The 22,822-nt window shown below is 37.3% G+C and overlaps 1 protein-coding gene across 2 annotated transcripts in view; it reads left to right on the plus strand.

The window, feature by feature from the left end:
- LOC145247958 (coiled-coil domain-containing protein 180-like) overlaps positions 1–22,822 on the plus strand; it is a 314,311-nt gene that overhangs the window by 238,672 nt on the left and 52,817 nt on the right. For both annotated transcript variants that reach the window (XM_080109604.1, XM_080109605.1), the window contains 3 exons: positions 3,397–3,499; positions 5,152–5,201; positions 15,929–16,055. In XM_080109604.1, coding sequence (XP_079965730.1) covers positions 3,397–3,499; positions 5,152–5,201; positions 15,929–16,055 — 280 coding nt within the window. The remainder of the gene's footprint in view (positions 1–3,396; positions 3,500–5,151; positions 5,202–15,928; positions 16,056–22,822) is intronic.

Genomic DNA, 22,822 nt, shown 5'->3' on the forward strand with positions numbered 1-22,822 from the left:
TGACATTTTAAAAACTAGGCAATCACACGTAAATACTTATATGAAGAACAGATACTCATTACATACACGTGTATATATATAAAGGCTATTATACACACTTCCCCTACGGGGATACAACAATACCTTGTACTGATGAGACGATCACCAAAGTACCCCTAAAATACGATGTATATCTGTTTTGGTGCTGTTATAAAACCCCTTTATATTACACTAGCAGGAGTTCCCGACATTACCTGGGTGTTTAGGTGGTGGAGTAAGGACCCCTGGGGGATGTGTCAAAACAACAGTAGCGGGGGTGCCCAGGTGTATGTAGGTGATGTTGTAAGGAACCCCGGCGGGGGGGGGGTGTAAAAATAAAAAAAGTGGTAGGAGGCAGGCAGGCTCAAACCCGTAACATGGGGGGGAAAAAAAAGATTAAAAAAATGTGATGTCTTAGCCGATGTTTCCATCGGCTGACCATAAGTTCAGAACGTTGAAATTAAGTGTAAGTCAATCCAACCAATACGATGACTTGCGAAAATGGCGGCGCAAAAACTGACCCCCTCCTTGTAGAAAACTGACCAGTCGAGGGTGAAGGAATTAATGTTTTTGGCCAATTTTTCGATATTTGTTGTCCGAAACGTTGAGCTTCAAAACGATATCAATCTCATCAGGATCTGTTGCATTTGTCGGAATTGTTTTGGCAGACATACAAACATACATACATACATACATACATTCACACAAACCGACAATTGAGATCTATATTATAGATATTCCCGTTTTGATATCCTGCTCTCCAACACTTTAAATTTAAATTTAGATTAACGGATTTAGTTTATGTTTCTTAATTAAGGATTGATAATCCGTCTTGTTAGGATTAATCAGACTACTGTTCTCATCTTCAGTGTCATTTTCATAAAGTTTCGGTTGCTGTAACCCACGACCTTCTTCGGGTGTATCTTGTTAAACTTAGGAATCTGTACGGAATTTCAAACAGAACTCTTTATTTAACCCGGGGGGGGGGGGATAACATTCTTTTGCTCCATCATCCATGTCCAGGTAGAAGTCTTAAACAATTAGCAATTGCATTTTGTGTGTTACCTGCATTGAGGATTGAACCTTCAACCTTCAGAAGAGTGTAACTGACAATTGAGTTTACCAAGTACTTTATCCAGCAAGATACTAAAAATACAATTGCGAATTGTTTACGATTTCTACCCAGTCATGGCTGACGGAACGAGAGCATGCTACTCCATGGGTTCGAGATTCAGTGCAGATTTCAGAGTTCAACAAGATACACCCGAAGAAGGTCGGAGATTACACTGGCTGAAATGTTGAGTAAAAAAACTCAGGATGGGAACAGTAGTCTGAAGGACCTAAATAAAACGTGTTTAATTTATTTCTTTGAATTTTTGAGATGAGAATTGATCAGTTGGATTATTTGGATTATTCAAACTACTGTTGGATGATATTTTCACAACGTTTTAGCCGATATAACCTCCGACCTTCTTCAGATGCATCTTGTCAAACTCAGAAATCCATATGAATTCATGGGGTAACTAATAAAGTCCAAATAATTATCAAGTTTAAATGGACCTGTGGTACAACGGATAAAGTGTTGAGTACTAATTAGTTCTTAGTGACAGTCTTCTGGAGGTTGATGGTTCAATCCTCAGTGCAGGTGGTGAAGCTAAAAGTACAATTAATTGGTTAAGACTTCTATCAGGTCAGGACTGACAGAACGAGAGTAATCTACTCCGGTAGATTCAATAAAGGTTTCTGTCCAAAATTTTTGCAGAGTCCTAAGTTCAATATAAAGATTCCTGGATTCAATAAGATGCACCTGAAGAAGGCTAGAGGTTACATCGCCTAAAATGTGCAAATAACACCCCAAGATGAGTATAATAATCTGAACAATCCAAATAATGTAAAGTTTATATGAAAGAGTTTAGTTGGTACTCCCTTATATCAAATACGAGTGTGTACTCAGCTTAGTCTCTGAATAGGATAAGCCAGAAAGTAAGTTAGATGCCTGCACCAGTCAACGCCGAGCTTAGAAACTAAGCAGAGATTACAAATTGTAATAGGTGTTGTCACTGCTTATAGAACCGGTGCTACATTGAAGGCCAGTTTGTCCTAACCAGAACAAATGCAACTCAGCCGTTTAACTAGAGATAATGAAACAAAATATTTTGACGTTTGTGTATTTTTGAGATAAAGAGTGATGATGATGATGATGATGATGATGATAAGAATAATAATAATTATTATTATTATTATTTTGAATTTTTTAGACTATTGTTCTCATCTTAGTTGTTTTTTTTTTTCACTACGTTTCGACCGATGTAACCTCCGACCGTCTTCAGGTGCATTCACACTGAAAGTTATTGGTGAATGGTGAAAAATGATTGTTTTTTTTTTGTTTCTTTGTTTGTTTTTTGCTTCCCCAACAAACATAGACGTTAGAAATTCAAAATGCAAATAGCGCCAAGTCTTTTTTTTTAATAAATCCGAGTAAATTCTGTTTCACCATCCACCAATAACATCCAGTGTGAATGCACACACACACACACACACACACACACACACACACACATTTATCTGTTTGGTTGACATCCGAAACATATGTAACCAAACAGATAAAACGGTAATAAAAAAAAAAAAAACATATTTGCTCTGCAATAGTATTGAGCACTCTCTTCAGGTTTTTACTAATTACCAGTTTTACCATATATATATATATGTGTGTGTGTGTATATATATATATAAATATATATATATATATATATATAGTCATCCACATACAGTACTGTTTCGCTGTTTCACAGCTCATCAGTGCGGCTAGACAGGCAACCACCTCAAGCCAGGATTGAAACCCGACTGTTTGTATGGCAGTCAAGGCTCCTAACCATTACGCTATTGGCGGCCGCTGAACGAGTAGTGAATTTAACGTAATTTGTAAATATATATATATATATATATGCATTCATTTAATCATATAAATTAATATACAAAGGAATTTTATGAATAAATTTTCACTATTTACTTCACCGGTGCTCAATACGTAGGTAGAGCTAGATAGTAAGTTATGAAAATATATATGGCAATTAATGTACACAGAATATTCCGCATTTCATTCTAAAATTTGATTTTCTTATTTAAAAATAAAATTATTTGATCAATTTATGCGATTTTTTAAAAATATATCATCATATTCTGTGTAGTTGCCATATATGTTTGCATAACTTACTATATATATGTGTGTGTGTGTGTGTGTGTGTGTGTGTGTGTGTGTGTGTGTGTGTGTGTGTGAAATACTGCTTCTTTTTATTGCATTACAGAAGACAAAAAGTTTTTTATTGTTTTCATTTTAAATGATTAAATCTCTTGAATTGATAATATTTTAATGGAAAGCGTCGAGCCGAGCATGTTTTTCCACGGAAGTTCCTCCTATAATCAAAGCGGACAACACCATGTTAGAAGACAGTTCGGTTGGAATGATCAAATCTATTCTCAGGTGAGTGATGAGAAAAACACAAAAAATATAAGAAGTATATAAAAGGCATTTTTGAAGGCTTACAATGCAGGAAAGTACAGTCGTTATGAGCAGATAAATAAATAAATGAATAAATGATAAATAATTTTTAGATTAAAAAATTTTTATTTATTTATATTTATTTATTTGTCTACCCGTATTTTTTTTTTTCAACTGTGGATGATACTTATTCCAAAGGATCTTTCGGATAATAACCCACTATCAGTGGAGAAACAAATCCTCTTTCTAGGCTGTAAATTTACAATTTACAGCCTAGAGAGAGGATTTGTGGTTTGGGTTTTTCAAAATGGCGAGTAAGACATTCACTCTTCGGATACTTATAAAATTTGATTTTCTTATTTAAAAATAAAACTATTTGATCAATTTATGTTTTTTGTTAAATATATCATCATCATCACCATCACCACCACCATTATCACAACCATCATCACCATCATAATCGCCATCACCATCATGGCCGCTATCATCATCAGCACCATCACTACCACCACCATCACTACCACCATCGTCATTATCATCATAATCATTATCATCATAATCACCATCATTACCACCACCACCATCACCACCACCACCATTGTCAGCATCATCATAATCATCATCATTACCATCACCATAACTATCACCACCACCATCCCTACCACTACCATCACCATCACCAGCACCACTACCACCATTGTCATCTTCATCACCAGTATGATCGTTGCTATCATTATCATCATCATAATTATCACCATCACCGTCATCATCATAATGACCATTACCACCACCACCACCACCATCATCACCACCACACCACTATCACTACCATCGTCATCATCAACACCACCATCATCATTGTACATTATATACAGCATCCCTACCAGCAAACAGAAATTACATGCAATCCATGGAAAAGGAAACAGGTCCGTGAGCATCCGACCACCACATTAATTTTATTAAATTAAACTCCACCATAATGCATTTTGATTCATTTATCCACTAGTCAACTATTTCATTCTTTTGATTATATAGCAAATTTAAAATAGAGCCACTCTTAAATACCAACTATCATCTCTCCACACAGCATTCTCTTCTGCTCGACTGCATCGCAATGAAATATCCATTATTAGATGGATTTGCAATGTGAAATCTTACTAAACTCAACAAACAAAGAATTTGTTATCATTACTTTAACTTAGCCGAATACAAGTCAATCAAAGATGGTGGTCGATTTTTTTAAAATGGAGATGTTTATTAATTTCGAATTTAGTTAAAAAAAAGCTTACCCCTCGAACTTAGGGTTAATAGTAGTATGAGCTTTTTTTAATACTATCTTTGAAGCCTGAAATTATTGAACATCTAAAAAAACTCGACCGTTGTCTCTTATTGACTCATATTCGGCTAAGTCAAAGTAAAGATAACAAATTCTGAGATAGCAAATATTACTATCAGTTTTGACTCTTTAAAATTATATAATTAAATTTTAATGTGTTTGATTAAATCATTTGTTGTATAATTTGTTTTAATTTTATTTTATTTTATTTTATTTGTTTTTGTGTTTTTTGTTTGTTTGGTTTGTCATTTAATATTTTATTCACATCGGCCTACAAAAAAAAATATTTTCATTTTAGGAGTCAAAAAATTCCAGAAGTGATTGAACCAACCCAAGATTCATCCACAGGTAATGGCCCTGATAAATCGCTTTAATCTTCATTTTTTTTTTTTTTTTTTTTTTAAACTCGCTGAAAATAAATTTAAAGATGACGACCCTTCGTAAATCATAGATATTACAATCTAGGGAGTATATAAAAAGTTCCAAAATATAGTATCCCCCCTTCCCTCCCCGAGAACCCCAGCGAAAAAAAAAGCCTTTGCTGGACATACAAAACACGTGTGCGGCCGTTTGGCTTATATAGATTATGGCAGGTGCTCTTCAGAATTCTCTCATCTATTCCTTGCTTCCTTTGTTCCAGCTTGTTTGACTTGTTGGTCTACTGGTCGCCATCAGTCCACTGTTTTGATACCTTGTTGTAATACAGCTTCCTAGTCCAGTAGATTCCTTCCGAGAACTGCAAGGTTATGGAACTCTATTCCTGCTCACTGTCCTCCTCCTAACTACAGCCTTGGTCTTTTCAAGACTAAGGTCAATAGGTATCTCCTGTTTTTGTGATGATCATCTTTTGTTCTTGTTAGCTTCTTGCATCAGATGACTTCATGCTTTGTCTCTAGTGATTTCCATTAACAAAATGTAAATGGGTCTGTAAAACGTAATGTCTTAATGATATGATAGCGAATTTGCCAAGATGCTATTAAATAAAATTACTAATTACAACCATAACGATGATAAACATAATTCTTTAATAATTTCATGTTTATATGTTTGAAAGGAATTAAAATCTCAAGATTCATCTTTTTTCATGCCGAATAAAAAAAAGGACGAGTTTTAATTATTAATTCATGATGAAATGGATTTAAAAAAAATATCTCTTGAATTTATTTGAATTTTTTTTTTTTCCATTTTACTTCAGTGTAAAGTCTCAAAAGCCAACGATCTCTATGCATATTTAACAGAATGGGGCCTTACGATTAGCTAGCAAGTAGGTTAGCTAGACGAATAGGCACGTTTGCACATTTTATTATTTACAAGATAATTCTTAATTAGCGAAAATAGTCCATCTGTATTGCGAGGGTGTATAAAGGAATTTATTTGTTTACATAAAACTTTAAAGCTTAAAATAAAGTTTATATAAATAAATGTTAACATATACATAAAAATTGTAACACAATATTTTATCTGTAAATTTGACGTCCGTAGAGCCCTGTTGTCCATTGGCGAGAAAACATAAGCGATAATAAAAAAAATATATAAATGAATGGTTAACTATTATCAATAGCATTGGAAATTATTTCAATATTCTTTTTAAATTTTCTTTCAACTACATATTGTAAGCAGTTCTTTTAAAATTATAAAACCCTCAGCACAGAAGAAATATTTGTCTGTGGTGATTATTTTTATGAAAAATTATGTTTGAACTGAAAGCTAAAATAGCCATTGCTTTTATCCAATGAAAATATGGCATGCGTTTTCCTCATCCAATCAGAATGTGGGTAGAGTTTAACTTGTTAGTGACGTCCGTTTTTTTTTGGGGGGGGGGATGAGCATTGGATATTCGAATATTCTATTTTCAATCTAAGGGATGGTCAAGATGATAACAGTCGAAGCGAATTACCGTATTAATATATAGATTGTTGCAATATTTTGGAATGATAATGGGGTATGATCCCACACAGTCGGACGATTCTATTTATAAACGATGCTGCTAAGAACTGACGAATCAAATTAATTAACGTTCTGCTACAAACCAATCAGGAACCAGAATTGCTTCATAAATATTAAACCTTTTCTGGAGCAATTTCACATGTTCTTTCCCAGGTTTCGACACGGTAAGAATATTTTGTTCTGTGGAACTGTCTACTACAAACAAGTCACCTACCAGGACTTGTGTGTAACAGCAAACCATCTGAAACTGTTCTGAAACTCAAAATGGCGTGCACTTTCAATTGTTATCATTTTTAAAGTCCTTTATTTTAAATGTTTACTATTTTTTCCAAACTTTTATTCTCAAATACCTCAAGCTTCGTACCTTTCCAAAGGGTATTAATAAAAGTGATGTAGAAGACCTGATAGAACTTGAATTCGGAACATTGATTCCATACGTTTTCCTATATTCTCATCTCTTTCTATATAAACATCCATTGAACAGCACTAACCCTGGCAGCTTAAATAGCTTAATTAGGCGAGCATATGACTGAAGATCTAAAGGTGTCTGGTTCAATCCTTGCTTCAACGGTTGTTACTTTTTTTAAAATTATGGGTTAATATTTACTGAAATAAAAAAAAAAAACGCAATAGAAATTAAATTAAATCCACCAGAATGCATTTCAATTACCTAAATCTATGCACATAATGAATTGCTTTTTACTGTTGGAAAATTGCAAGGAACTCTGAAATATTTTCATTTAATATTAAAAATTCCATATGAAAGAAACTAACAAATATATGTGCATGCTGTGATCACAAATATTTCCTCTGTGCTGAGGGTTTTATAATTTTAAAAGAACTGCTTACAATATGTAGTTGAAAGAAAATTTAAAAAGAATATTGAAATAATTTCCAATGCTATTGATAATAGTTAACCATTCATTTATATATATTTTTTTATTATCGCTTATGTTTTCTCGCCAATGGACAGCAGGGCTCTACAGACAAACTTAACTTTAGTTGATCTTTGACAACTAAATATTTTCGTTTACTACCCAAATAGAAAAGTTACTCGCCAAACCCATATGATTTTTAGAATATGACATCTTCGTTCTGTAACGAGTATGTACATCATAAAAATTTTTCTGTATTTTTTTTTTTTTTTTTTTTTTTTTATTACATTTTCACCCCAAACAAGGCACATTGCCACTTTGGTGTAGGGGGCTACTATCAGGGGAAACATCTACTGGGGTACTATGTAGGGATTAGGGCAGCGAGATGTTGGTTCACGTTGCACTTGAACTTATGCATGTCAGTACAGTTGGGGAAGCAGTGACCCGGAATGGAATTCCAAAGTCTAGCAGTTCTGGGGAAGAAACTACTGGAGTAGAAGGATCTTTTACATCTAGGGATCTTTACAGTGTGGGGGTGGGATTTTGCAGCTTGTCGAGTCTGTCGAGGGTGTTCACGTCGTGGGGGCACAAGTGCTTGCAGTTCTTCAGAGCATTCACCATTATAATACTTGTAGAACAGGCAGAGGGATGCAACGTTTCGACGATGGGACAGAGGCTGAAGTTTTGATGCCAGTTTAGGGCCTATCAGATTTGCGACTCTCTTTTGAACCCTGTCAAGGAGCGAGAGACAAGTAGCCGATGCACCGGCCCAAATATGACAGCAATACTCCATACATGGGCGAATAGTGGCCTTATAGAGGTACAGGATACTTTCGGGTGTTAAAAGTTTTCTAGCACGGTAGAGAGAGCCCACCTTCCTTGCAGCGGCCCTGGCAATGCCCTCGATGTAACTGTTCCAACTCATGTTTCCAGTGAACGTTAGGCCAAGGAGCTTGAGAGACGTACTCTCAGATAAAGAGTCGTTGGCCATTGCTATAGGTGGTAGAGAAGGTTTCTTGTAATTATTGAATGAAACCAGTTTTGTCTTGGTGGCATTGAACGTTACCATCCATTTTTGTCCCCATTCCACTACTGATTGGAGGTCATCCTCTAGTGTTTCTGCCATTACTTTAGATATATGTTCGTTTGTTTTCCTGTCGTGCCTGCTATAGAGTGTGGTGTCATCAGCATATATCCCCATCTCAGAGGCAATCTTGTCGGGGAGGTCATTTATGAATATCAGGAACAGCAGAGGTCCCAGGATAGATCCCTGGGGCACTCCCGCATTTATATCATATTGTTTAGATGTACGACCGTCGAGGACAACCTGGATTTTTCTCTTATCTAAGAAGGATTTAATTACGTTAAGTATTCTACCAGTGATACCGTAAGATCTAATCTTCCTGAGGAGACCCTCATGCCACACCCTGTCAAAAGCCTTAGATATATCTAGAGCTACTGCTCTGCCCTCTCCCGCTTTGTCCAGTGAATGGTATATGCGTTCAGAGATTACAGTGAGGATGTCTGCCGTGGAACGGGCTTGTCTAAATCCATATTGACGGTCGGTCAGAAGTTTAGCATCTGTAAGGTGCTGGACTAGAGCATGGTTAATTAAGGTCTCAAATATTTTGGCAAAAAGTGGGAGGAGGCTAATGGGGCGATAATTTAATGGGTCAGTTCTTTCGCCAGAATTCTTGAATAAGTGTAATTCTAAATATACAACAAATTTTATGTTGATTTTTGAAGGTATAAACATTCTAATTTCTTCAGATATTTTTAAACAGCCTTCGTTAAAAGAAAAGATATATTGTTCTATCAAACTTTTTATTGCTTAAATAATTTAACTTTGTTCGTTTTATATGAAAAAATAAGTTAAAAAGATATTTTTCACTCTGTAGGAAGCTTTGGAAGATTGTCAGTGAAAGAAATACAATCGCCAAAAGATAAGCGCATCATTATTTCTAGTCGTCATTTTGAAAAATCACTCACAAATGCGACTTTTTCACTCGCAATGTAGAGCTCTGGACAAGCACAATGCTCCCTTTTGCAGAGAACTATGACGAAATGGTGTCTCAACCAAATGCAGTAATACCCGGAAACACGAAAGCACTAAGATACAATTTTTTTTTTAAATACGATACATTGTATCTATACAGGGTGGAACAATAAAATTATCGCTTTAGAAAAGATGAAATGATTCCATTTCCATTTGATGAAAACCGGCTTTCTTCTATTGTTGCAAGCCATCTACTAGTTGGCCAGTTGTGTAAAAATCCCAAGAGCAATCCCCAGGAGCCTTTTATTATGTCTGAAAGTGACACAATGTTCAACAAGCGAGATTGGAGATGCACCACTATACGAGGGGCGTGCAATAAGTAATGCCCCTGACCCACTCCCAGTGATCTGATCTAGCCTAAATTTTGCATGTGCAATGATTTATATCTCTACGGGTTATGTGGCAAATTACAGCTCTGAACTAATTGTGGTTTCTGTTTTACAGGTGTTTGAACTGAGTCAGGTGTGAAATGGAGCCTGTTGAATGTCGAGCAGTGATCCGGTTTTTGTATTTGAAAGTACGCACACTACAGGAGACTTTTGATGAAATGAAAGAAACTTATGGTGATAATACCCCATCATATGACTGTAAAACGCTGGCATCGTGAATTCAAACATAACTGGAGGTCTGTAGAAACAGCTCCCAGACCTGCTCGTTCCCTTTTGCCATTGATGAGGCACCTGTCTGTCAAGTTGAGGCTGCCATTTTGGAAGATTGGTGCATTACTATTCGCCAAATAGCCCAAGATGTCAAGATTAGTACAGGGTCTGTGGAAACTATCATTCATGACCATTTGCATATGCATAAGGTATCTGCCAGATGGATTCCCAGGTTGCTCACACCATTCCAGAAGCGAGAACACATCGAGTGCTTGAGGATGAATTTGGGGACATGCCAAGAAGATGAGTCTTTCAAAAAACTGATTACACAGGATGAAACCTGGGTCCATCACTATGATCCAGAGACCAAAGCCCAGTGAATGCAGTGGAAGCACTTGGACTCACCACCAAAGAAGGCAAGAGTGCAGCCCTCCGCTGGCATGGTCATGCTCACAGTCTTCTGGTACCAGGACGGAGTAGTGATGACAGATTTCCTGGCAAAGCGTACCAAAATTACAAGAGCCTATTATGCTTCACTTTTGAGGAAATTAAGGGAAGCTATCAAAATCAAGAGGCGGGGCAAAGGTACCCTCCTCCTGCAGGACAACGCTCCAGTCCACAACTTGCATGTCGCCAGATCAGAAGTATGGGCATGTGGTTATGAAATCCTCCCACATCCTCCTTACTCTCCTGACCGATCCAATTTATGACAACAGGACCATTGCCAGCACCCTCAAGATGCATCGCTTGATTGCCACGAATAACAAGGACGTGCTCAGGGTGATGAAAACAAAGTTTCCAGCCACAGTTATGGTCTTTGGTGTGATTTTAAGTGAGGGTCACTTCATGCCACCTCACATCTTCGAAGTCAGCATGAAAGTCAACACCAAAGTGTACCTGGATATGCTGAAGAGAGTGGTGATCCCCTGGTGCAATCAGGTGGCCGCTGGCAGACAGTGGGTGTGGCAGCAGGACTTGGCGCCAGCCCACAAGTCCAAAAAGATCCAGGCTTGGCTTCAGAAGGAGTGCTATGACTTTGTACTCTTACTTCACTGGCACCCTATCCCTCCCACAACCTGAACCCTAACCCTAACCCTAACCCTAACCCTAACCCTCCCACAACCTGGATTACGTTGTTTGATCATACTTCAAGAACATCTCCAATATGATCTCCCACAACTCCAAAGCCAGCCTGATTGCCACCAGCCGCCGAGTATTCACCAAGCTCCTACCAGCACTTGTGGAAAAGGCATGCTCCCGATTCTGAACCCATATTGAAGCGGTACTTGAGGCTGAAGGCGCCTACATTGAATAGATGTCAGCTCTACTACATAATTAAGTTACCTGAATTGAGTTTTTCGATAAAAGTTTTAAAATAAAGCTGCAGTGTTGTTTTTTTTTTTTTACATGGAATTCATCACTTATCAAGGCCCAATGGCCACTCGGGGATAAGGGTTATTGTGTGTACAGTAATCAAAGGGATAGTGTAGTAATAGTATTGGAGAATTGGTAAAGTGTCATTACTTAGGGGGGGGCGGTTCATCAGGAATTTGTTTGTGTTGGACTTGAAGACATCCAGGAGGGAAACAGGCAAGCGGAACAGCATTCCACAGGCGTGCAGTTCTAGGGCGACAAATTTATCATTCCACCCTATATTTATGTCCTAAGATACCATGATTTTTTTTAGATACGAATAGCACGACGCTAAAAACTTTTTAAAAAAATGAAAAGATAAAAAAATTCAAAAGGAAAAGCAAAAAAAAAAATACAAAACCCAAAACAAGAAAAAAATGTATGTTTGCATGTGTTTGTGTATCGTAAGCTAAGCCTTCTGCCTCATCCCTTTTTCCCTGCCTCCTCCTCTTCCTAACTCACCTTCATTAGTCGTTCATCCCTGTCTGCATGGTATGTTTGTAACAATTTTATTGTATATTTTTATTCATCTTTTCTGTTACATTAAGACTTTAATATTAAGCATTGAGTAAGTTCATTCAGCGTTTTTAATTGTATATAATCTTGCCTCTTTTTAGTTACCATATTGTGTGTGTACGGGTGCGTGATAACCTTGTTTCTCTCTCTCCCTCTTCTTTGCATTCATCCCATACACTAGGACTCGCCTGGGCGGTGAGTACAACTCCATTCTTTTTGTTAACATTTATTATTATATATCAATTCTTTATTTTTCCCTGAAAGGTGTGTGTCCCTAGATTGTCCTTATGTATATATGGTTTGTGACACAAAAAGTCTGAAATAAGGGTTTGGGGGCTGTTTTGTGAAATTGTCAAAAACAATTACCTGCCCATGTCAACAGAATTTAGCACTGTCTGTATACAATCACGGTAACATCTTTCAGCATACGGACAGGACTTGTGGTGCAATAGGATAATGCGTCTGACTACGGATCAGAAGATTCCAGGTTCGAATCCTGGCAAGTAATAATTTTAACCATCATTTTATCCAATGTTTACTCATTATCCTTACCCTTAGTTAGGGTATTTTTGTTTTTTCATTGATTTTGTTTTGTGCATATGGGAATTTTCCATACTCTGAGTTCACAGGGTAAGCGTTGATGGTAAGACGATGTTGAATGTACTTGATGTTGAGTGTACTTGATGTTGAGTGTACTTGATGTTGAGTGTACTCGATTTTGTGTTTGACTCAGCGTTCTGTGTGCCGACGCGGTGCAGCCGCTAGTAAAACGATATATAACTATGCATGGATGCATAAGTATGTATATTTATACAGATGTATATTGAATATAAATTGCACAACCCAACCCTTGCCTCATAATTATACGTGCAGCTACCTTTACAACGATTATCCATTGTCTTTCAACACTGAACGGAGACTTCTAGGCTTTAATCCATATTAAATAGAGAAATAGTCAACCACCTCAGCAGAAATAACCTTCTTAGTGACACACAATATGGTTTCCATTCTGCAAGATCTACCGCAGATGTGCTAACGGTTATATCTCATAGGATTAGTGAATCTCTTGACAAAGGCTTCCTTTGCAGGGCAATTGCTCTTGACATATCAAAGGCCTTCGACAAGGTATGGCATAAAGGCCTACTTCACAAGATCTCCAGCTACGGTATAACTGGAAATATTCTCTCTATCATTAAATCATTTCTCTCTGATAGGCTCATAAGAGTAGTGGTTGATGGACAAAAATCAGAGGCCTGCAGTATTATTGCTGGAGTCCCTCAAGGGTCCATCCTGGGCCCAACTCTCTTCCTGATCTACATCAATGATCTCCCTAAACACATACTTAAATCATTCGTTGACATCTATGTTGATGACACGACCATCTACAGCAACACATCAAAGGCTGTAAATGACAAAGCTCTCTCTGATTCTCTCTCCTCTGATCTCGAACGAGTGGTTCAGTGGGGGAAAACGTGGCTGGTTACTTTTAATGCATCTAAAACCAAACTCCATCTGGCATCAATTGTAATGGATGGCTCTCATCTAGGAGAAGCCCCATGTTTTGACAAGCTTCTGGGCTTGACCTTCACTCCTGATCTGAAATGGAACACGTACATCAAGTCTGTTGCCAAGGTCGCTGGAAAGATGGTGGGATCCTTCTACCACTCCAGAAGATATCTCACTACTGATGCAATTCTCTATCTATATAAAAGCCAAGTACGTCCAAAGATGGAATACTGCTGCCATATCTGGGCAGGAGCTGCTAAAAACAGCCTATCCTGCCTTGACAGAGTACAAAATAGACTTCGTGGCTTAGTGAGGTATGTCCTTTTCTCTTCCCTGCAACCTCTCTCCCACAGAAGAGACGTTGCAAGTCTATCTTTGTTTTATCGTTATTTCCATGGCAGGTGCTAGTCTGAACTCCAATCTCTGGTTCCCCCTCGCCAATCTTTTACAAAAAACACCCGTCTAGCTGAATCCACTGTCAAAAACTTTCCCCACTCTTTATCTATGCCTAAATCAAAACGTAGATTCCATGAACAAAGCTTCTTTCTTAGAACTGCACGCCTGTGGAACTCTGTTCCATCTGCCTGCTTCCCTTCTGACTTGGATGTCTTCAAGTCCAACGTAAACAAGTTCCTAATGAACCGCCCCCTTAAGTAGACACTCTAAAATATCCACACTAACATACTGTACTTACAATAACCCTTATCCATGAGTGGCTTCCGGGCCTTGATAAGTGGTGACCACCTTATAAAAAAAAAAGAAGGGCTTCCATTTCATTTATTAGGAATTTATTATTTACTATTAATGCAAAGATGTCTGATATTTCGAAATCAGACGGATTCCACAATGTATTCAATAATGATGGGACGATTTCAATATTTTTTCCAATTCTGATACCATTACCAATTCCGATTCGGATTTTTAAAAAATTTCTAACTATAGAGTTGTTTTTGGTGGAGAGTTACACGAAATATGTAAATATAATTTCCTAAATGTAGAAATACACTCATGGAGATCGAGACAATGTATAGATTTTAGTTTTACTGATGGTTTAAAATCAATAAATATTCATCATTTCATCATTAATACGAATCATGGAAAATTAAGTTTTAAACAAAAACAAATAAATAAAATCTATGAAAAGAATCGTTTTTTGGCATCGGAAAATATGCACAAATTTGTTTACGATTCTGATACCCCAAAAGTTCCAATTTTTTCGATTCTTGATTTTGATTCTCATTAATCGTCCCAACACTAGTATTTACACTTAAAAAATTGTGATTGCAGAAAAATTTGGAAGGAGAGACTGACAAAATCTTTATTTTATTTATATGATATGATATACTTTTTCTAAAAATTTATTTGTATTTTTAATATTAGATGCTCAAATGTGACACTTGTTTCAGATGTTTTCATCAAACTCATTAATTTTATTGGCTTTTTAGTGAAGGGGTGTGTGTGTGTGTGTGTGTGTGTGTGTGTGTGTGTGTGTGTGTGTGTGTGTGTGTGTGTGTGTGTGTGTGTCCCCTAAAATTTTACAATGACCCAGACATTAAGGATTATTTTATACTAACTTTATAAAAGGAAGACATTAACATTAAAAAATATATATATTTCTATTTTTAATATTAGATGTTTAAATGTGACACTTGTTTCAGATGCTTTGATCAAACTCATTATAGTTTCATTTATTGTTTTATTGGTTTTTAGTAGTTCTGTGTGTGTGTGTGTGTGTGTGTGTGTTCTCTCTTTTGTTTAATTATTCTTTGTCGAAGTACTCAGAAATCAAGGGGCCCACGACCTGGGGCTAACACTTGAGCTCTATATGAGATACATAGATATTCGAATGTTCTACTGTTTGTGCCTGCACGTGTGAGTGCCCTAAAATGTTACAATGGCCTAGAAGTGAGGGATTATTTTATGTTAACTGTTTTTATAGAAAACTGATTCCCCCACTCTAAATTTTTAAAATATATAATTTTTGTTTTGTTTTTGTTTTGTTTTTTTCCTACTTTTTTTCCAAGTTTTCTAAGTGTTTACATGTAATCGCCTAAAAAAAAAATATAATCTCATTTTATTTATTTATTTATTTTTGGATGGGGCAGGGGTGATAGCTAAGAGTGTCAATCTACAAATTTACCAAGAAATGTATTTCCATTGCAGAGGAATCATCTGCGAACTCGAACACGGAAAATGGAAACGATTCAAGTCCAAACATGAAAACAGGGAAGAGTAAATCCAAATTTACTGTGCATAAATCTGCGAGTCGGATCTACAGGCGTCATATCGCGTAAGAATTGCCATTTATTCAATTAAACAAAACTAATAACATTACTACTCTCATTACTAATCAGCAGAGTGTTACCACTGTTGCCGACTCTCTCTCTATTCATCTATCTATCTATCTATCTATCTATCTATTGTTTACTAGTCTGGGTGCCCAGCGTTGCACAGGTGTTTGGAGGTGTGTGTTGAGCAAAAAAAAAAAAAAAAGTGATACTAGGCAGGCAGCCAAACAGCGAAGGAGGAAAAGAACGTGAAACAAATAAAAGTGATAGCATGCAGACAGGCAGGCAGCCTCAAACCCGTGACGCGAAGGCGGAAAAGAAAGTGAAAGAAAATCTGACGTCTTACCGCTACTCCATGACACAACTGGAAGTTCAGAATGTTAAAATTAGGTAAAGTCAATCCAACTGATACGATGACTTGCAAAAATGGCTCACAAAAAATCGACCCCTCCTTGTAGAAAACTGCCCAGTTGAGGGTGAAAGAATAATTGTTTTGGGCCAATTTTTCGATATTTGTCGTCCGAGACATCGAGCTTCAAAATGATACCAATCTCGTGAAAATCCGTCACCATTGTCGGAAGTTTTAGGCAAACATACATACATACATACATACATTCATACACACATACATTTAAACAGACAGGTGAGATTATATTATAGATATTCCCTTTGACAAGATTTTCGATGCTGCCTGGCAGTCCTTATCTATTTTTAAATACATGAGGAGCGTTCCAAAAGTGATGCTTCCTATTTTTATAACGATGACCGATACTGCACCAACCACACCGGGTGTCCTTAACCTCGTTGGATTCCACCCGATATGACAGGTGTTCTTTCAATCGTACATTGTCCCATCAGAAGTTGGCCTGTTGATCGTCTTCACCCACTGTGTTTTCATGGTGGGGCGCTTTGCCTCTCAATCGAATCGTCTCCTACCCTGTGTAGGTAGTCTCCAGGTACACCAATCACTCCGCTGGTCCTTGCTGCTTGCTGCAAAATGAAGAGTCCTCACCACAAACAAACAGAACTCCGGTTTATAATAATTACAAACTATTTATTAATTTTATTACTTCATAACAGCTACTGTCTAAATTGAGGTGACTGACTATAGCAGTGAAACGATGTAAAACCAAACCAGTAAAGTCACAGATTTCCCATTAACACAGGCTAGTTAACATCATAACATTAGGCCCTGAGGGCTCCCAAATCGGGAGCGCTTGACCAGCCCAGCCATACAGTTTGCTGGCTACAACTCTTCTCCGTTTAGAATTCCTTTTTCTAAATCCAACCTCTTTTCCCTACCTCTCCTTCAGAGAAATGGTTACAAACACCCTTCCTTTCTTCCTCTTAGAGCCTATCCCCACCAAACTCCAACCCTCACCTACACAGAGGTTTTTACTTATTATCAAATTAGGAGTGATTAGTCATTCCAGGTCGAACAATGCTTGGCGGCGACCCTTACCCTTGACCCCCATTCTAAGTTGTCAGCCTTAATCAGCTAAGGATCTCTGGATCTCTTCATACCCCTCAACAGAGGTTTTAAAAACAACCTTTCATGTTAACAGATATATAACGACAATGAGATAAAAACAATTATTATTTTTTTTTTCTCTTTCTGACAAATCCCATAGACATTTCTCTTTTGTCCCAATCAGACAACAACACCCCCTCTTCTGCCCTCTCTTCCTCTATCCCGTCCAGTCAAACACCCCCCTCACCACAATATGCACCTCGCTGCATGCATTCATGACACCAATAGTGTCATATTTTTTATTCCGCCCAAATAGATCAGAATGGGTTGCAAATTGCATTGTTTCATCTTTCTGTTGCAGATATTGACGGTGTGAGACTCTAAGAAAACAACCCCTGTCATGGACGTGCTTCAGAAGTAGAAATGTGTCATTAAATTCCTGACAAATATGCATCGAAAATAGTGGTGACTATGTAGAAAAAATAAATTCTGGAGCACAAAAAGTCAATCGTTTCTCTTCAATTTTTTTTGAGTCAAAAAAAAATAGGAGGCTTTACTTTTGGAACAACTACACTGAAGGCGTCATTGCACAGCCATCATTTATCACTAGCTAAAGTGCATTGAGAATGCTGGTGACTATGTAGAAAAATAAATTCTGGAGTGCAAACGGTTGCTCGTTTTAATGGTATCGCTCCCACCTCTTAAACTTTTTGAATTACAAAAAAAAGAGGGGGGGCTTCATTTTTGGAAAGATCCTCGTAGATATATTTTCTTTAAATATACAAGTTCTATAATTAAATACCCACCTCCGAAAAAAAGGACGAAAAATATAAAAATATGTTTTTGTAAACGGCCCGTGAAAACTTAATCTTAATATCATGCAAATCATAAATTGACGACACTACACGTTTAAATGCCACATTCGTTTTCAGCAGCCTCGATGACCTCTAAAAACACAAACTAGAATGGTCGTCGGCGGTGTGTTCCGCTTCATTGAAATTCGCTTTCCTCCTCACCCAAAAGAAGTTTTCACATGGACGTGTGAACTCAAAAGTATTTTCAACCATTAGAAATCTTTCCAAACCCCAAAAAGTAACACGTACATGTGAAAGTAACAAGTTGGAAACTTCTATAAACAAGACTAGACAGACTTCAGCAGCCGGAAAGGAATCCAAGAATGCATTCTTTACAAACCAGTCTGTGCCCCTCCGTACCCAGGTTAGCAAGAAAAAAATAAACTAATGGCTCACATACCAACTTCGTCAACTCATGAATATCCATACATGCACGCATGAACAAAGGTAAACCAACACACATACACAATGCCACACTGCCAACTACTCAAATATGCATATATTCTCTCTATGAACATTGATTTGGGGCTATTATTCAATTAACTTCTTTACCCAAACACCTAGAAAATAACCTTTATATTCTACTAGCATGGGTGTCCGGCGTTGCCCGGGTGTTTGAAGGTGTATGCTGAGCAAAAAAAAAAAAAAAAACAAAAAAAAACGGTCAATTTTGACTTCTATTATGACCCCTTAAAATTTATTGTTTTTGGCTCAAATCAAGTTATTAAGTTAGGTCCATGTCAAAGGAACCTATATGTAAAATTTAAAGTGTTTAGACCCCAAATTGTCAGAGGAGTTTGGTAGAGTTCTCAAAGGTCAAATCGTTGAACATTGACCCCTTAACAGCTAAATTTCTGGCCGAAAACCGATCGCAAAGATTTTCCCAAATCTCAGTACCCTGTATATCAAATTTCGAGTCTTTAGACTGAAAATTGACAGAGTTATTGCGAAGGAAAATGTACACAAACTGACAGACACACAGACACGTTCACTTTTATAGATATATAGATTCATATTAACTGTCAATGCGGCCATCATCCAAAATGCTCCAAGATGTCCTCTACTAAGTTTAGGAACCACGCCACGTCTTAATGATTTCCATTTATTTATTGTATCCAAGATTTTCATAAACTTATCATGAGATTTTCGTCTACATTTTCTACGGATGCCATTTTTTAATGTTATCGAATTTTTGAGATGAGGATTGTTTATTCGTATTATTTGGATTCTTTGGACTACTGTTCTCATCTTGAGTGTGATTTGCACAGCGTTTTGCTTGATATAACCTCCGACTTTCTTCAGGCATGTATTGTAAAACTTGAGTACCTTTCAGTCAAACTCGGGAATCTTTCTGTTGAACTCGGGAATATTTCTGTTAAACTCGAGAATCTTCCTTTCAAACTCGGGTATCTTTCTGTCGAACTGGAGAATCTTTCTGTCAAACTCGAGAATCTTTCTGTCGAACTCGGGAATCTTTCTGTCAAACTCGAGAATCTTTGTCAAACTCGGGTATCTTTCTGTCAAACTAGGGTATCTTTCTGTCAAACTCGAGAATATTTCTATCGAACTCGTGAATCTTTCTGTCAAACTCGAGAATCTTTTTGTCAAACTCGAGAATCTTTCTGTCAAACTCGGGTATCTTTCTGTCAAACTCGAGAATCTTTCTGTCAAACTCGAGAATCTTTCTGTCAAACTCGGGTATCTTTCTGTTAAACTCGGGTATCTTTCTGTCAAACTCGGGTATCTTTCTGTCAAACTCGAGAATCTTTCTGTTAAACTCGAGAATCTTTCTGTCAAACTCGAGAATCTTTCTGTCAAACTAAGATATCTTTCTGTCGAACTCGGGTATCTTTCTTTCAAACTCAGGAATCTTTCCGTCAAACTCGGGTATCTTTCTGTTGAACTAAAAAAAACAAAAGATTTAAAAAAACTTGTTTTCATTTTTTTTTTTTAAATGGTGCATTTTAAACTTAAAATTAAAGCCACGTGGGAATTAGAAATTAAATACAATTTTAACAAATAAATATAATAAATAAACGTAAAATGATTTTTTTATCTTTTAGAAAATAAAACACAATCACTTTGGAGTGTGGTAGACTAAAATGACCTGGCTCAAGGTCATAAAAAAATTATATGATTGCATGCAATTTGATTGATGTTAAATTTTTTTGCATGAAGAGTAGGCATGAGACGTTATCTAGTGTTGCCCATCCTGTAAGTGTGGTATACTTAACAACTAGCTGTGCCTATTGAGGAGGACCTCATGCGGATTAGACAATCCTGAGGCACGATCTTCGTGAGCCATATGCAAAAGTTCGACTTATTTAACAAACAAATTAAGGCAGCAGCAAAGAACGAAGGTGTAGAAGAAGGGGTAAAGGAAGAAAAAGAAGAAGAATGAGAGGTAGAAAAAAAGAAGAAATGGAAAAAGAAAAGGTAGAAGAAGAAAAACAGGTGCAGGGAGAGGAGGAAGAAGAAGAAGAAGAAGAAGAAGAAGAAATGTTAAAAACTTGCAATCCTGCAGTGTAATAAATAGCTGCAACCAATGAGAAGGTCTTCACGCAGACCAGACAACCCTGAGGCACGATATTATTACCAAAGGTAAGATCTATGATAGCTACATAAGAAGTGTGATGTTTGGCAGTGAATGTTGGACCCTCACTCGCCCGACTCCAAATCTTTCCATCAAACTGGAGAATCTGTACGGAATTTAGAACGTTTTGTACTAGCCTGGGTACCCGACGTTGCCCGGGTGCTTGGTAGTGTGTGTTGAGCAAAAAAAATTTTTTTTAATTGTAGAAGACAGGCAGGCTTGAATCCATACCGTGAAGGAGGAAAAGAACATGAAACAAAAACATGATGTCGTTGCCGTTGCATCCATCGTCAAACCGGAAGTGGTGGAGGTTTAAATTAAGGCTAGTCAATCGAAAAGAGGGGAAAACTTTCGAAAATATCGGCAAAAAAAGCGACCCCTCCTTGTAATAAAGTGCCCAGGAACTAATGTTTTTGCCAATTTTTCAATATTTGTCGTCCGAAGGGCCGAGCTTCAAAACAATACTGATCTTGTGAAAATTCGTTGCCTCTGTTGAAAGTTTTAGGCAAACATACAAGCATACGTACATACATTTAAACAGATAGGTGAGATTTATTTTATAGACCAGCAGGGGTGCCCGGCGTTTTCCAGGTGTTTTGGAGGTGTAAAAGAAAAAAAAAGTTTTGGTAGGAAGGTAGGCTTGAACCCGAAGTCTTGATACAAAGGTGGAAAAGAAAGGGGGGGGGGAATGGCATCTTATCCGCCCGCCCACGACGGGAGAGGAATGAAAACCGTTTTAAATTAACAATTAAAATGTTCAGTGACAGGTGCGTGAATTTAATGAGGTCAAACATCACGCCATACAGGAAACTTAACTTTGGCTGCAAATAGGGGAGTGTCCAAATGAATAGCAATTGTGTGATATGACGGGTTTGGGCCGCATTGATCAAACCTTCTTGCTTTCTGGACGTCCCGAGCACAAGTGCCAGGGAGGCTGATTTTGTTACAGGCTCAGTTTCGCTTATATACGGAAAAGCCAAATAAACACGCAGAGAAATATTGCGAAAATAGCGAGTAAAAGTCCCCCCAAATAAAAGATACACACAACCCTCTTTCGTAAATCGTAGATATTATAATCTAGTTAGCATATAAAAGGTTTTAAGAAAGAGTGACCGGCCAGTGTGCCCCCCCCCCTCCAAAAGCCTTTGCTGGTCATACACAAAAAATGCACACACACACACACACACACACACACACGAACACACAAACACACACACACACGAACACACAAACACACACTCACACACATACAAACACACAAAAAACACACACACACAAACACGCACACATTTTATATTATAGATGATTGTAAATATAACACTGTGTTTATCTATCCAGTTCCCCCCCCCCCCAAAAAAAAGGGGCACTCTGGATAGGAACAAAAATAAAAATTGTCTCGGTCATGAAGGATTTCTCCTCCACTGATCGAAGACAGAAAAGGTGAAGTGTTGTATCAGAACAGATACTACACTTTGTTCCTATCCAAAAGAGCGGCCCTTCAAGGTCATAATAATTGTAAAATATTAATATGAAAATGTTGCCACGGCTGTTTCAACGCTTGGTTGATTTGTTGTAACAGAACGGGTACTCATGAACTGTCACTCTCACGCACCACAATGTTCCACATTTGCTTTTTAGTGGATTATTTTTACTCTGATAATTCACTGCAATGTGATTTCCGATGATGTTGAATGCGTCTGAATAATGGTATGCAATAATTCCCACAGGAATAGAAAAAGTGTTTACTTTTGCTGTTGTTTTTTTTTTATTTCCTATTTGTTATATTTAAAGATTCATAGTGTTCATTATTTTTATGGTTATTTGTTTATTTACGGAATTCCTCTCACTTTG

The sequence above is a fragment of the Euprymna scolopes genome, chromosome 26, assembly GCF_053919585.1.
Source record: "Euprymna scolopes isolate OS-2025 chromosome 26, ASM5391958v1, whole genome shotgun sequence".
NCBI classification, from domain to species: domain Eukaryota; kingdom Metazoa; phylum Mollusca; class Cephalopoda; order Sepiida; family Sepiolidae; genus Euprymna; species Euprymna scolopes.